Raw genomic sequence first — 16,005 nt, forward strand, 5'->3', positions numbered from 1 at the left:
TTAACCCTTAATCTTGTTAACACACCCTCTGATGAAGACTTGAGGGCCCTGGGTGGGGGGAAGTGTTACCTCCCCACATAACACAGAGGGAACACAAGCAAGTGGTTCCCTTCTCCCATCAACCCTTTCCCAGGCCCTGAGGATGCCCCCAGCTGCGCCCTGCTAACCCCTACCCCGCATCCCCACAGTGGTTAGCCCCACACTGACCATTTCCCCTTCTTAACTTCCCCTGTGCTGCCTCCCTTCCCTTTGCTGACCGGAGGGAGCCTCGCCTGCGGGGCAGTGGTTAAGTCAGGATAAAGAATGAAGCAAGGGCCTCACTGCCTTCTCCAGCCTGTAAGAAGGGGGGCACGCTGGACCCACAAGACTCACTGCATCCTGACCCTGTGGTTGTCATAGATGTTGTGCATTTTGCAGGTGGAGAAACAGGCTCACAGAGTGACTTGCCAAGATCTGTCAGCTGAGAATTTCAATCTTGCCCTTCTCCCCTCCCCAAACTTCTCTGCTCCATTTTCTCTCCCTACCAGCTATCCAAGGAGAACTGGGTATTCAGGGGTGGCTGAGCCCGCCCTGTGGGGTACCGAGGATACAATGACAAACAAAACAGGGCCATAGCAGAGAGCCAAGAAGCTGGGAGAGGAGAGCCCAGGAAGAGGTTCTCAAGCCAAGGTGAGAAGGGAGAGACCTGCAAGGCAAACTCCCCTCCCCCCAGCTGCCCTTTGCCCGCCCTCCCAGTTCCTCCTGCCCCTGCTTCCTCTTTCCCACTAACCCCTGAAGCCATCCTGCCACATAAAGTCCGCTGGGGCTTCAGGAACTCAGTGCTCAAAATGACCTCCCATCTGCTGCCGCTGTCACTGCTGCTGCTACTCTTCACCCTGCCAGCCACGGGTGAGTGGTGGTAGAGGGGTCTGTGCTGGCTTCCAGGGGGGGGGGGTGGCACATGTCCTCTGACCAGGCCTCCCCTTTCCCCCTTCCAGGCTCCAACCCTGTACTCTGTTTCAGCCAGTATGAGGAATCCTCTGGCAAGTGCAAGGGGCTTCTCGGAGGAGGTGTCAGCGTGGAAGACTGCTGTCTGAACACCGCCTATGCCTTCCAGGTGCCTGGCAGCAAGCTCTGCCAGGCCTGCAGGTCAGGGGCAGCCCAAGAATGGCAGCCACCAGAGAGGGACCCTTTCCTTCCCAAACAGTCAAGAGTGGGCTTGAGGGGAGCTCAGCCTCGTATTTGGAAATTCTTTCGGGGGGGGGGGGCAGTGGGGTTGCTGACTTGTATATTGCATCAAGTTTTGATTCCTTGGTTTATTTTGGTATTCATGGGGGCTTCTCCACTCCAGGCAATTTCAGATTGAGATAGTGACAGAGATAAAGATACCACAGTCCGACAGATTTCTCCAATGTAGTGGTATTAACTTAATTAGCTATTTATTTATTTAATCCAGAGCACTGCTCAGCTCTGGCTTTTGTTGGTGACAAGGATTGAATCTGGCAGCATCTCAGAGCTTCAGGCATGAAAAGTCTTTTTTACAGAGTCACTATACTATCTCTCTGGCCCGTTAGAATTTTTTTTCCTCTCTCTCTTTTTCTCTCCCTCTTTCCCTCTCTCTTCTTCCTTCCTTCCTTTTTTTTTTTTCTTCCTCCAGAGTTGTTGCTGGGGCTTAGTGCCTGCACTATGAATCTACTGCTCCTGGAGGCTATTTCCCCCCGTATTTTGTTGCCCTTGTTGTTTTTACTATTGTTACTGCTGTTGTTATTGGATAGGACAGAGAGAAATGGAGAGCAGAGGGGAAGAGAAAGATAGAAACCTACAGACTAGGAGTGGGGCGGTAGCACAGTAGGTTAAGTGCAAGTAGTGCAAAGTGCAAGGACTGGTGTAAGGATCCTGGTTCCAGTCCCCGGCTCCCCACCTTCAGCGGAGTTGCTTCACAAGCTTCTTCCTTCCTTCCTTCCTTCCTTCCTTCCTTCCTTCCTTCCTTCCTTCCTTCCTTCCTTCCTTTCTTTCTTTCCAGAGCCCCACAACTTAATCCAATATTCCCAGCACCCATTCTTTGTTTGTTTCTGATAGGGAAGGGGAGACAGAGACGGAGAGAGAAAGAATGAGATCCACAGAACTACTCCATCACTCATGAACCTTCTCTCTTCCCAGCAGGAGGGGCCTGGAGGCTTGAGCCTAGGTCCTCACGCACAGTAATGTGTGTGTGTTCTACTGGATGCACCACCACCTGGCCCCTGCAAGAAATTTTGTAGTGGGCTGGGAAGTTAGCGTGATAAGTATGCAAAAAATATATAAAAATTTTCATGCATGAGGCTCAGAGGCCCTAGGTTCAATTCCCAGTACCACTTTAAGTCAGATCTGAGTGGTGCTCTGGTATAAAATAAATAAATAAATAAATTTATACCATCCCTGGCTACCCACTAGCAGACTAGTAGCAATCTCTTCCAGCAGTTGATACAACGAAAAATGCCTTCAGACATTGTCAAATGCCTCTTGCGTGGCCCACACACACCCCAAAACCACAGCCATAGCTCAGGTACACTGAGTACTTCCTGCTTAGCGGGAGTGTTGTGGGTGGGGTGGGCCCCAAGTATTTGTGAAGGTAGTTCCAATTCCCTGCTTGGGATGCCTGCTCCTATCAAGTGCTGACTGTCTACAGATACAAGCTAGGGGTGGGAGGGGGGAGAGCTTGGGGGGTTCTAAGAGCAGCTCCATGCCACCAGAGTTCCATATCCCTTCCCCTCCATTGGAAAGTTCCTTATTCTTTATCCCTCTGGGAGTATGGACCACAGATCTTAATGGGGAACAGAAGTTGGGAGGTCTGGCTTCTGTAATTGCTTCTCCACTGGACAAGAGCATTGACAGGTGGATTCATACCCCCAGCCTGTCTCTCTTTCCGTAGTGAGGTAGGGCTCTGAGGAGGTGGGATTCCAGGATACATTGGTGAGGTCGTCTGCCCAGGGAAGTCAGGTTGGCATCATGGTAACATCTGCAACTTGATAGCTGAAAGACATTAAGATATAAAGCAGATTAAATTGTTTCGTAAACAGGAACCTAAAGGTAAGAAAATAGCAGGTGAGATCTGGGGTCTTCATGTGGGAAGAGGCTAGGAAGTTATTTTAGGTATATTCCAAGGGGCTCAGGACTTTACTAATTTTTGCCTGAGCCCAACAGCTAACATGCAGGTGGACTAGGAGTGTCGTCTGGGAAGATGGTGTCAGAGCTGGAAACAGGACTAGAAAGCTGGATCAGAGCAGAGAGTAGCACCCCACTATGGGAAAAGTATGTATTTTCCTTTTCTTTTCTTGCCAGGGCACTGCTCTGCTCTGGCTTACGATGATGCAGGGGATTGAACCTGGGACTTTGGAGCCTCAGGCATCAGAGTCTCTTTGCACAACAATTATGCTAACTCCTTTGCCCACTTTTTAAAATATATTTTCTTTATTTGGGGTAGAGACAGAGACATTGAAAGGGAAGGGGGGGACCATGCGGGAGAGAGTAGGAGAAACAGCTGCGGTACTGCTTCACCACTGGTGAAGCTTCCCTGTTGCAGGTGGGGGCTAGGGGCTTGAACCCAGATTCTTACACATAGCATGTGTACTCTAATGGGTATACCACTGTCAGGTTCCAGAGAGCTAGAACCTCTTAATCATGATGCCAGATTACATGGACTGAGCCCTCCATGGATAACAGAAAGATTTTGTTTATCTGTTTGTTTAGATAAGGACATAGAGGCAGATAGCCAGAGAGAGTGAAAGAGACCACAGCACTAAAGTTTCCTTCAGTGTGGTGGGGGTCAGACTCGAACCTGGGTCATATACATGGCAAAACAGCATACTATCCAAGTAAGCTAATTCAACAGTCACCCAGATAGACTTTCTAACTGTTTCTTCTTCGTCTTTTTTTTTTTAAGTTTTTTTTTCTTCTTTGCCTCCAACATTATTGCTGGGGCTTGGTTCGTGCACCACGAATCATCTGCTCCTGGAGGCCATTTTCCCCATCTTTGTTGCCCTTGTTGTTGCACTTGTTTTTTTTTTTAAAGTATTGTTATTGTTGTTATAGCTGATAGCTGTTGTTATTGTTGGATAGGACAGAGAGAAATCGAGAGAGGAGGGGAAGACAGAGAGGAGGAGAGACAGACACCTGCAGACCTGCTTCATCTCTTGTGAAGAGACACCCCCGCCCCCCCGGCAGATGGGGAGCCGGGGGAACGAACCGGGATCCTTATGCCGGTCCCTGTGCTTTGCACCATGTACACTTAGCCCGCTGTGCTACTGCCTGACCCCCCCCCCTGACTGTTTCTTTTTATGTGACACTAGTGTTTCAAGGATGCATGATGCTACCACGCCACTGATTTTATTGATCTGTGGTATCGCCAGCATTTCCCTGCTCTGGGCTGACTTTTTTTTTTCAGCTAGAATTAGAGAGAAAAGAGGGGCACACTTGGTTAGACATACATATTACCATGCTCAAGGACCTGAGTTCAAGCCCGCGGTGCCCACCTGTACCAGGGAAGCTTCACATGTGGTAAAGCAGTGCTTCAGGTATCTCTTTCAGTCCCCCCTTCCGTCTCAGTTTTGCTTGTAAAGAAATAAGTAAATAAAACATACAAAGAGAGAGGGAGGGGCCGGGCGGTAGCACATTGGGTGAAGCGCACATGGTGTGAAGTGCAAGGTCCAGCGTATGGATCCTGGTCCAAGCTCTCGGCTCCCCACCTGCTGGGGGGTTGCTTCACAGGCAGTGAAGCAGGCCTATAGGTGTCTGTCTTTCTCTCCTCCTCTCTGTCTTCCCCTCCTCTCTCAATTTCTCTTTGTCCTATACAACAACAATGACAACAATAACAACAACAAGGACAACAAAAGGGAAATAATATCCTCCAGGAGCAACGGATTCATAGTGCAGGTACCAAGTCCCAGCAATAACCATGGAAGCAAAGAGAGAGAGAGAGAGAGAGAGAGAGAGAGAAATGGGGGGATTCAACACAGCACCAGAGCTTCCCTGTTCTATTCAGTGGGGGTTGGGCTCAAACTTGGGTCGCCAGCATTGTAAAGCAGACACCCTCCCAGGAGAGCTGTCTTGTCACTACCCCCCACCACACACACACACACACACACACACACACACACACACACACACACACACACACACACCTTTTTTTTTCTTTTTGGGAAAGGAGAGAGAGACACACATAGAAGGAAAAGCTACCGGGAGTCGGGTGGTAGCACAGGGGGTTAAGCGCATGTGGCACGAAGTGCAAAGACCGGAGTAAGGATCCCGGTTTGAGCACCTAGTTCCCCACCTACAGGGGAGTCGCTTCACAAGCAGTGAAGCAGGTCTGCAGGTGTCTGTCTTTCTCCCCTTCTTCTCTTCCCCTCCTCTCTCCATTTCTCTCTGTCCTATCCAACAACAACAACAACAATCATAATAACTACAATAGTAAAACAAGGGCAACAATAGGGAATAAATAAATATTTTTAAAAAGAAAGAAAAACAAGAATATTTATTTTAAAAAGAAGAAGAAGAAGGAAAAGCTACCACAGAACCACTCCACCATCCACGGAGCTGCCTAGGGTGTCATCCTCATAACCCCATGTTGTGTGGTGGCCAGACTCATGAAAGTGTGCATTCTACCTGGGGAGCTGTCTCTAAGCCCCACCAGATTTCTGTATTTGGTTATGAGCAAGGGAAAGAAGAAGGAACCAGAACTCAGCTCAGCTCTGGCGTAATGTGAGCTTGGGGATTGAACCGGCAGCCTCTGGGGGCCTCAAGCATGCAAGGGGGTGCTCTAAGAGGCTGGGCTAGCCTCCCAGCTCATCCTGGTTGGTTTCTGATAACAGTTCTGGGCTTCTAGTCCTTACACGTGTGCTCCTGCTCCTGGCACTGACCTTGGAAATCTTTCAGGGGGGAGAACCGTGAATTTCACAACACTGTGAATTTCCATGATGCCTGCGAAGTACTATGTACCAACCTCTTCCCGTCCACCCCACCAGTCCTCAGAACAGGGTGCTGTCACCAAGCCATGCCACACACATTTCTCTAGCAGTCACGCATGGGCCACACACGCTCCTCTCTGCAGGTCCCCTCATTGGTCGCCGTGGTCTGTGTGGGCACCCTGCTCGATGACCTGCACTGTGGGCTCCCAGCTGCGGCATCGGCGCTGCATAGGCCATGGTGGGCAGTGTCCTGAGAAGGCAGAACCTGGGGACCTTGAGTGGCAGTTGCAGGCATGCCAGGCCCAGCCCTGCTGTCCCGGTGAGCATGGCGCGTGAGTGTGGCCCATTCCTAGGTGCTGGAGGCAGTCTGGGCAGAGGGTCTAAGTGTGGGCCCAGGCCTGAGGGGGGAAGATGGAGGGATTTCAGGAGGGCTCTGGGAGGCAAGGGCAGAGGGTACTTGGCAGGTGTGGGTCACAGTGAGGACCTGGCTTTTATCCTGAGTAACAGTGGATAGAATGTTGGGTCCTAGGGAGTCGGGCGGTAGCATAGCGGGTTAAGCACATGTAGTGCAAGGACCGGCGTAAAGATCCTGGTTCAAGCCCCCGGCTCCCCACCTACAGAGGAATCACTTCACAGGTGGTGAAGCAGGTCTGCAGGTGTCTATCTTTCTCTCCCCCTCTCTGTCTTCCCCTCCTTTCTCCATTTCTCTCTGTCCTATCTAACAATGACGACATCAATAACAAGAAAGGCATACTAAATAAAATAATTATATATATGAAAAAATGTTGGGTCCTCAGGTATGGGGTCCTGAGTTCAACTTCTGGTAAATACATGTACCAGAGTGATGCTCTGGTTCTCACTCTGTCCCTACTCCCCTCATTAATAAATGATTAAGGGGGCCTAGTGGTGGCTTAACTAGTTGAGAACACAAATTACCCTGTGCAAGGACCGGGGTTCAAACCCTCTGGTCCCCATCTGGCTTGGTAGAGGTCAGTGCTGCAGCGGTTTCTCCTCCTCTCTAGCACAAATATCTAGCACAAAGAGGGAAGGATGAAAGGAATGAATGAATAAATGAGCGAGTGAGAATGAATGCATCTAAGTAATTCAGGTTGTGGGTAGAGGAGAAGTAGCATCTGATTTGGGGTGTAGCAGACCCCCCTGTTCATAGACATGAGGACCCCAGAATGACAGCCCACCTGCCTCCATCCTGTTCCGCTCTCTCTTTTCCTACAGTGATGGGTGGCTGGTCCAACTGGGGGCCCTGGGAGCCTTGTTCTGTCACCTGCGCCAAAGGAACCCAAACACGTCGTCGCCTATGTAACCACCCCTCCCCCAAGTGTGGGGGCCACTGCCTGGGAGAAGCGCAGGAGTCACAGGCCTGTGACACCCAGCAGGTCTGCCCAAGTGAGTGAGACCATCCACCAAGTACTGATATGGGCACCTGGGGAGGGGTGGAGGAGGGAAGGTAAAGTGGGGAACTGCCAGGATGTGGGGAAGGGCACATTGGCACACACACAACCAAACTTGGCATACCCCCTTTTCTGCTACAGTACACGGGGCCTGGGCTTCTTGGGGCCCATGGGGTATCTGCTCAGGCACCTGCCAAGGAGGACCCAATGCACCTATGGAGAGACGGAACCGTGTCTGCTCTGCACCCCCTCCCTCCGTGCAGCCTCCCGGAAGACCCTGCCCAGGAGCCCCCTATGAGCAGCGGGGCTGCAGCGGCCTCCCACCGTGCCCAGGTACCCAGCCTTGAGGCCTGTGAATTGGGCGCAGACATTTTACCACCTCCAGGGGTAGAGCCCTTAGCGTGTGTGAACATGAAGCTCTTCATTTAGGGGCAGAGGGCAGCATGCCTTGAGGTCTAGGGGCCTCGGATGGGCCTCAGATAGTCTTTCTTTTTTTGTTAGTGATTGAATGGTGCTTTACAAGATTATAAGATTATTGGGAGGTAGCTCCACACCACTCCCACCACCAAAGTCCTGTGTCTCCCCCATCCCCAATAATAACCCCAAAGTCTTTTTTTAACAATTTTAATTATTTATTATTGGATAGAGACAGAGAAATTGAGGGGGGAGTCGGGCGGTAGGTAGTGCAATGGGTTAAGCACAGGTGGCACAAAGCGCAAGGACTAGTGTAAGGATCCCGGTTCGAGCCCCTGGCTCCCCACCTGCAGGGGAGTCACTTCACAAGCAGTGAAGCAGGTCTGCAAGTGTCTATCTTTCTCTCCCCCTCTCTGTCTTCCCCTCCTTTCTCCATTTCTCTCTGTCATATCCAACAACAATGACATCAATAATAACTACAACAATCAAAAAGGGTAACAAAAGGGAATAAATACATATTAAAAAAAAAAGAAATTGAGAGGGGGAAGAGGAAATAAAGTGGGAGAGAGACAGAGAGATGCCTACAGTTCTACTTCACCATCTGTGAAGTTTTCCCCCTGCAGGTGGGGTCCAGGGGCTTGAACATGTGTCCTTGTGCACTGTAATGTATGTGCTTAACCAGGTGCACCACCATCTGGCCTCCAAAGTCCTATTTATTTATCTATTTATTATATTGCCACCAGGGTTATCTCTGGGGCTCAGTGCCAGCACTATGAATCCACTGCTCTTGGTGGCCATTTTTTTTTTCTGTCCTTCCATTTTATTTGATAGCGCAGAGAGGAATTAAGGGTGGGGGGAGGGAGGAAGAGAGAAAGACACCTGCAGACCTGTTTCACTGCTCATGAAGCTTCCCCGTTCCTACAGGTGGGGAGCAGGGCTTGAACCCAGGTCCTTGTGCATGGTGATATGTGTACTCAACCGGAGCTGATACTGCCCAGCCCCCTCTCCCAAAATCTTAGAGGTGAACTAACTGCCTTTTTTTTTTTTTTTGCAGGGCAAGGGGGCTTATTTTGCATGTTCCTGTGTTCAGTTCTCTGCCTTCCACATATGAACAAGACCATCTGCTAGTTGTCTTTCACCTCCTTCTTTCCTTTGCTCAACAGAATCACCTCCAATTCTTTTTTATTATGTATTTATTCCTTTTTGTTGCCCTTGTTGTTTTATTGTGGTTATTACTGTTGTTGTTATTGATGTCGTCATTGTTGGATAGGACAGAGAGAAATCGAGAGGTGGGAAAGACAGAGAGGGAGAGAGAAAGACAAACACCTGCAGATGTGCTTCACTTCCTGTGAAGCAACTCTCCGGGGGCTCAAACTGGGATTCTTATACCTGTCCTTGCGCTTTGCGCCACGTGCGCTTAACCCACTGCACTACCGCCTGACTCCCAATCACCTCCAGTTCTACCCATCTTGTTCAGAAAGCCACCATACTGTCATTTCTTGTTTAGAGACAGAGGAGTCGAGTCAGTGTGAGAGGATGGTAGATGGTGGCACACTCGACTGAGTGTACATGTTACCTACCTGGGTTCAAGCCTACAGTCTCCACCTGCAGGGGGAAAGCTTTGGAAGCAGGGCTGCAGGTATCTCTCTCTCTGTATCCCCTTTTCTCTCAATTTCTCTCAGTCCTATCAAATTAAATAAAGTTGAGAGAGAGAGAGAGACACCACAGTAGTGGAGTTTCTTTCAACACAGTGGGGGCTCAGGGTACAGCATGGGTCACACACATGGCAAAGCAGCGCACTAGCCAAGTGAGCTATTGGCCCACTTCAGGATAACATCTTTAGGAATTACAGAGGAGTGCTCCCTGCAGGAGGCCTGTCTCCCTGACCCTCATACCCTTTCCCTCCTCAACAGTGGCTGGAGGCTGGGGGCCCTGGGGCCAGGTGAGCCCCTGCTCTGTCACCTGTGGCTTGGGCCAGACTCTGGAAAAACGCAAGTGCGACCGCCCTGTGCCCCAGCATGGGGGTCCCCCATGTGCCGGCGATGCTTCTCGGACATACATCTGCAACACAGCCGTGCCCTGCCCTGGTCAGCACCTCTGGACACATCAGCCCCATGACCACAACCCCTGCTTCCGGTCTCCAGTGCTTTACCCCACCTCTCCACCCCAATTCCTCCATCCCAGTCCTCTCCAAGGCTCTGATCCTGCCTGGGTTCCCCACCCCCCATTGATGACCCGCCCTTTTCCTCCAGACCCCTCCCTGTCACTCTTCTGAGCCCCCTCCCAAGCTCCCTACCTGATTGCTCCTGCTCCCCCATTCCTCCATTCTGGACAGCTCCCAAGGCCTTGATCTCACCTGGGTTCCCTATTCCCACATCTGATCATCCCCTGCCCCCCTCATTCCTTTTGATGAGCCTCCCCCCCGCCCGCCCACCTCAGCTAGCCTGCTCCGTGTGCTGACCTAAGCCCCCCCTACACACACACCATCACCCTTATATCTGCAGTGGACGGAGAGTGGGGGCTCTGGGGGGAGTGGACCACCTGCATCCGGCGGAACATTAAGTCCATCACCTGCCAGGAGATCCAGGGCCAGCAGACACGCTCGAGAAGCTGCAAGGGCCGCAAGTTCGATGGGCAACGCTGCGCCGGGGAGCAGCAGGACATCCGCTACTGCTACAATATCAACCGCTGCTCCTGTGAGTGGCCCACAAGGCCCCACTATCTGTCACCTCGTGCCCCTGCAGCGCCCCCATCTGACCACCCTACTGCCCGAGAGGCCTGCTTCTCACTCCCGGTAACCCCTCTCCTCTCCTTGCAGGGACAGGCTCCTGGACTGAGTGGGGTAGCTGGGGGCTATGCCAACCCCCCTGTGGACCCAACCCTGTCCGCACCCGCCAGCGCCTCTGCAAGGCTCCGCTCCCCAAGTTTGCGTGAGTGATGGACCAGCGTCCCCACAAAGGGGTCATGGTGTACCTATGGGAGCAGTTTAGGTGGGGGCAGGGCTTCCCTCAACCAAGGCTTAAGAGGCCTGCCTAGAGACAGTGATATAATCATGTAGGTAGTGAGCTGTTTTGCTCTGTGCAGCCCCCACTGCACTGGAGAAAGGGTCCATGCTATGGTCAGTCTCTCTCTCTTTCTCTCTCTCTCTCTCATATTTTTATTTATTAGATAGAGACGGAGAGAAATTGAGAGGGGAGAGATAGAGAGAAAGAGAGACACCTGCAGCCCTGCTTCACCACTTGTGAAGCTTTCCCCCTGCAGGTGGGGACCAGGGACTTGAACCTGCGTCCTTCTTCTGCTTTGTAACATGTGCAATCAACCGGGTGTGCCACCACCCAGCCCCCACTATAGTCTCTCTCTTTTTAAATTTTTTTCATCTTTATTTATTTATTGGATAGAGACATCCAGAAATTGAGAGGGATGGGGGAGATAGGGACAGAGACAGAGAGACACCTGCAGCACTGCTTCACCACTCGCAAAACTTTCCCCTTAAAGGTGGGGACTGGGGCCTTCAACTCAGGTCCTTGTGCATTGCAACATGTACGCCCAACCAGGTGCACCACGACCGAACCCTCAGCCCCCCGTTATTGTCTCTCTGTCTCTCTTTTCTTTCTCTCTCTGCCTTTCTGCCTCTATCTAACACACACACAAAAGCGCCTGCCTTGCCAAGCAGGAGAGAGAGGTGAAGCTAATGATCAAGAAGAAGACACCGAGGAGGAAGACTTAGCAGCTTCTCCCTAGCAGAGTTCGTTACAGGGTCACGGAACTGGTCTCCCATTCACTCAGGCCTTTTAAATTTATTTATTTATTTATTTATTTATTTAATATTTATTTATTTTTCCCTTTTGTCACCCTTGCTGTTTGTTTGTTGTAGTTATTATTGTTGTTGTTGTTGATGTCATTGTTGTTGGATAGGAAAGAGAGAAATGGAGAGAGGATGGGAAGAAAGAGAAGGAGAGAGAAAAATAGATACCTGCAGACCTGCTTCACTGCTTGTGAAAGCGACTCCCCTGCAGGTGGGGAGCCGGGGGCTCAAACTGGGATCCTTACACCAGTCCTTGCACTTTGCACCATGTGCGCTTAACCTGCTGCGCTACTGCCCAACTCCCAACTCAGACCTTTTTTTTTGCAATCAGTTTTATCGCTGGGGCTTAAAGCCCGCACCATAAATCCACCGCTCCCAGTGGCCATTCCTGGCCTCCCCATCCCCATTTTGATAGGGCAGAGAGAAATTGAGAAGAGAGGAGGAGATAGAGAAGGAGAGAAAAAGACAAGACACCTGCAGAGCTGCTTCACCACTTGTGAAGCTTCCCACCTACAGTGGGAAGTGGGGGCTTGAACCTGGTTCCTTACGTGTAGAAATACATTCAACCGGGTGCATTACCACCTGGGCCTCACTCAGCCTTTTGTGTGTCCAGGTGCTCTGCTCACTTAGTCACCTCTGCTTTGGTTGGCTCATTTATTCATACCAAAATGCAGGTGCACATGCAGGGGAGGGAATCATTGTCACCTTTACCCAGGTTCAGAAGGCCAATGTGCTTCACCCCCCAGCAAGAAGAGGTACAGAGAGGCATTCTGCCCCAAACACAGGCCATAATCACCCAGCGTTCCCTGGTTGGCAGGGTGCCCAGGTAGTGGCAGAAAGTGCAAATGCTCATCCGGCTTATATATCCACAAACATTAAGTTATGGGTCAAAGCAAGCTATTCCCAACTCGTGGAGCACCTGCCATCTCAAAGCTGTGGCATTTACTTGTATTGTTTTGTGAGAGAGCAGAATCTGCTCCATCATCTGCAGTGTTTGGCATCGAATCTGGGGCTTCACACGCACGAAGCATGCATTCTACCAATAAGCCACCTCCCTATCCCCTCCAACTGTGGGAGGCCCCAGAGTGCTCAGAAGGAGTCCTGAAGACCAGTTAGGGTGTTCAGGGAGAGGCCCAGAAGATTTGGAAGGAAGGGAGGGAGGGAGGGAGGGAGGGAGGGAAGTAACAAATGGAGAGGTGATGGGGGTCGGGGCAGTGGAACACCCGGTTAAGTGCACATAGCATGAAGTGCAAGGACCCACGAAAGGATGCCGGTTCGAGCACCCAGATCCCCACCTGCGGGGGGTGGTCACTTTACAAGTGGTGAAGTAGGTCTGCAGGTTTCTTCCTCCCTCTCTATCTCCCTCTCCTCTCTAAAATTCTCTCACTGTCCTATCCAGTAAAATAGAAAAAAAAAATGGCCACCAGGAGCAGTGCAAGCACCAAGCCCCAACAATAACCCTGGAGGCAATAAATAAGCAAACAAACAGCAAGTCTCAGCAGTGGCTTATAAAAAATAATAAGATAAACACATGGAGATATGACCAAGAAGATGAGGATAAAAATAAATGGAGGGAGAGCAGAAGAGAAGTAGCCCAGGCAAAGGACTGAGGATGGATGTGGGGAGGGAAAAAAAAAAGATAGAGGTTGGCGTGGGGCCAAGAATATGGGCTCAGCTACAAGGCCTCAACTGCCAAGGAAAGGCATTTTTTTTCGCCCCCAGTAAGCAGTAAGGAGAAATGTTAAGGGCTCTGAAGGCAGGAGACGGTAGTTCATGGCAACGCATAATAACCATCAGCATCTATTGAGCACTTGCTGCATGCCAGACACCAGTCCGAGCTTTTCACCAGGATTCACGGCTTCTCACCCATTCTCAGATGGGTATTATTATTACTGTTACTATGGCTACTGATGTTGTTTTCAGGTGAGGGAAACTGAGGCACAGGGAAGTTAAAGACATCTTCCAAGCTTAAAAAAATGTTGAGCTGAATCTGCTGAATTAATCCTTGCCATCTCTGAGTTTCTTTTCTTTTTTTAAAAAAACCTTTTAAAAATATTTATTTATTCCCTTTGTTGCCCTTGTTTTTATTGTTGTTGTTATTGATGTCGTTGTTGGATAGGACAGAGAGAAATGGAGAGAGGAGGGGAAGACAGAGGGAGAGAGAAAGATAGATACCTGCAGACCTGCTTCACCGCCTGTGAAGCGACTCCCCTGTAGGTGGGGAGCCAGGGTCTTGAACCAGGATCCTTCCGCCAGTCCTTGCGCTTTGCGCCACATGTGCTTTGCGCTGCTGCCCGACTCCCGTTTCTTTTCTTTCTAAATGTTTTTACTTAATAGGCCGGAGAGAAATTGAGAAGGGGAGGGGAAATAGAGAAGGTAGACAGAGAGACACCTGCAGCACTGCTTCACTGCTCAACACACACCCTTATACAGAGAGACACCCCCCACACACACACACACATACACACACGGGTGGGGCCTGGGGACTTGAACCTGGGTCGTTGTGCGTAGTAACATGTCTGCATAGCCAGATGTGCCACCGTCAGGTCCCTTTTCTGAGTTTTTTCCCCCTCCATCTTCCACTCCCACACCCTAGGCCCACCTTCACGGCTGTTGAAGGTCAAGGGGAGAAGAATGTGACCTTCTGGGGTAGGCCATCGACCACTTGCGAGACGGAGCAGGGGAAGAAGGCGGTTTTGGAGGAGAAACAGCCTTGTCAACACGTGCCTCCCTGCAAAGACCCATTGAACTAAAAAGCTCTGACCCCTCTCTCAGTTACTCTCCCACTCCCCCATCACCCCCTCCCCGATTTCAATAAATCAGCCTCTTGCTGGAAATGGGAGCAATGGCATCTTCTAGGGCAAAGGGCACCTCATGGGCAAAGTCCTAGTGGCCTGTTAGCCATAGTGAGGAGGACGCTCCAGCTCCTCCTGCCTCTGCGGCTGTTGGTCTCTAGCACGTCCCTCTGCAGAGCCTGGTGCGATGGCTCTCCTGATTGGCTGCATGCCCCCAGCAGCTCCCTTCTGATTGGCCAGCATGCTTGCTCTCCATCTCCCCACCTCCTGGAGGGCCTGGGTTCCCGCCTGCTTGAGCTGAGCTGGCAGCTTGCAGCATCAATTCCGCCCCCGGCTGGCAGTGGAGGCGGGCTCAGGGTTGGTGCCCTACCGCGCCAGCACCTGCACCCACCCACTCCTAACATCCCGGATCCAAGGCAGTAATTAGTGGCGACAAATAGCTCCAGAGGGGCGGGCCAAGGAAGTGCCTGCAAGGTGCTTGGAGCTAGTGAGGGGGTGGGGTGGGGTGGGGGGGAAGGGTGTGCAAAGAGAAGCTAAGGGAGCCCCCCACCACCACCAGGCAAACCCAGACATATATCCCTTGAGCATTTCTTAAGTTATTCAACTTCTAGGAGCGACTGTGTACAAGAACTGAGTTTGGAATGGGGAGGAGGGGTGGAGGAGGATAAGATATCTGAGATATCTGATCCGACCCTGAAGGACTGATCCATGCGTGCCAATGCCTATTGTTAAAGACAAAGACAGAGAATTACCTAGACTGACCACAGCACCTAAGCTTTCTCCAGTGTGGTAGGGGTCAGGCTCAAACCTGTGTTACACACGTAGCAAAGCAGCACACTAGCCAAATGAGCTGCTTCACTGGTCTAGTCTGCTGCATATTAGCTTAAACTGTAGACCTTGGACAGCTGGGGAAATAGGGTCAGAGTGGTGGTTTCTTCACAGTGAAGGGACAAGCTTCCAGCCACATGTGTTCTGAGCATTCTTTCACTCCTTTAGCACTCCAGGCCCCTGCTAATGAGACCAATCAGAAGAGTCATCATTATGGTACTTACTAATACTTGACATGTATCTGGTAGCATTTCAAGATTAACCTTTTCTTTTTAATATTTACTGGAGTTATTTAAATTTTTCCCTTTTGTTGCCCTTGTTTATCGTCGTCGTTGTTGGATAGGACAGAGAGAAATCGAGAGAGGAGGGGAAGACAGAGAGGGGAAGAGAAAGACACCTGCAGAAGTGCTTCACTGCCTGTGAAGCGAACCCCCTGCAGTGGGGAGCCGGAAGCTTGAGCCGGGATCCTGATGCTGGTCCCTGAGCTTCCCACCATGTACGCTTAACCCGATGCGCCACCGCCTGGTTCCCTTAATATTTATTGGATAGAGAGAAATCAAGAAGGAAAGAGAGAGAGAGAGAGAGACCTGCATGGACCCCCACCTGCAGATAACATAATGGTTATGCAAAGAGACTTTGTTGCCTGAGACTCCAAAGTCCTGCACCACCATAAGCCAGAGCTGAGCAGTGCTGTGGTAAAAAAGAGGTAGGGGGGGCGGTAGTGCAGCGGGTTAAGTGCACATGGCGCAAAGCACAAGGACCTGTACAAGGATCCCGGTTTGAGCCTCCCACTCCCTACCTGTGTGTGTGTGGGGGGGTTTGCTTCACAACCA

The 16,005-nt window shown here is 50.9% G+C and overlaps 1 protein-coding gene across 1 annotated transcript; it reads left to right on the forward strand.

Moving 5' to 3' along the window:
• The first annotated feature begins 385 nt into the window (after positions 1-385).
• On the forward strand, positions 386-14,386 carry CFP (complement factor properdin). Its single transcript, XM_007537356.3, has 9 exons — positions 386-888; positions 978-1,128; positions 6,065-6,240; positions 7,155-7,325; positions 7,472-7,663; positions 9,658-9,831; positions 10,249-10,440; positions 10,563-10,674; positions 14,146-14,386. The coding sequence occupies exons 1-9, from the start codon at positions 828-830 to the stop codon at positions 14,300-14,302; spliced, it is 1,386 nt and encodes a 461-aa protein (XP_007537418.1). The 5' UTR covers positions 386-827; the 3' UTR covers positions 14,303-14,386.
• Positions 14,387-16,005: the final 1,619 nt, after the last annotated feature.

Source organism: Erinaceus europaeus, chromosome X (assembly GCF_950295315.1).
Source record: "Erinaceus europaeus chromosome X, mEriEur2.1, whole genome shotgun sequence".
In the NCBI taxonomy this organism is placed as follows: Eukaryota; Metazoa; Chordata; class Mammalia; order Eulipotyphla; family Erinaceidae; genus Erinaceus; species Erinaceus europaeus.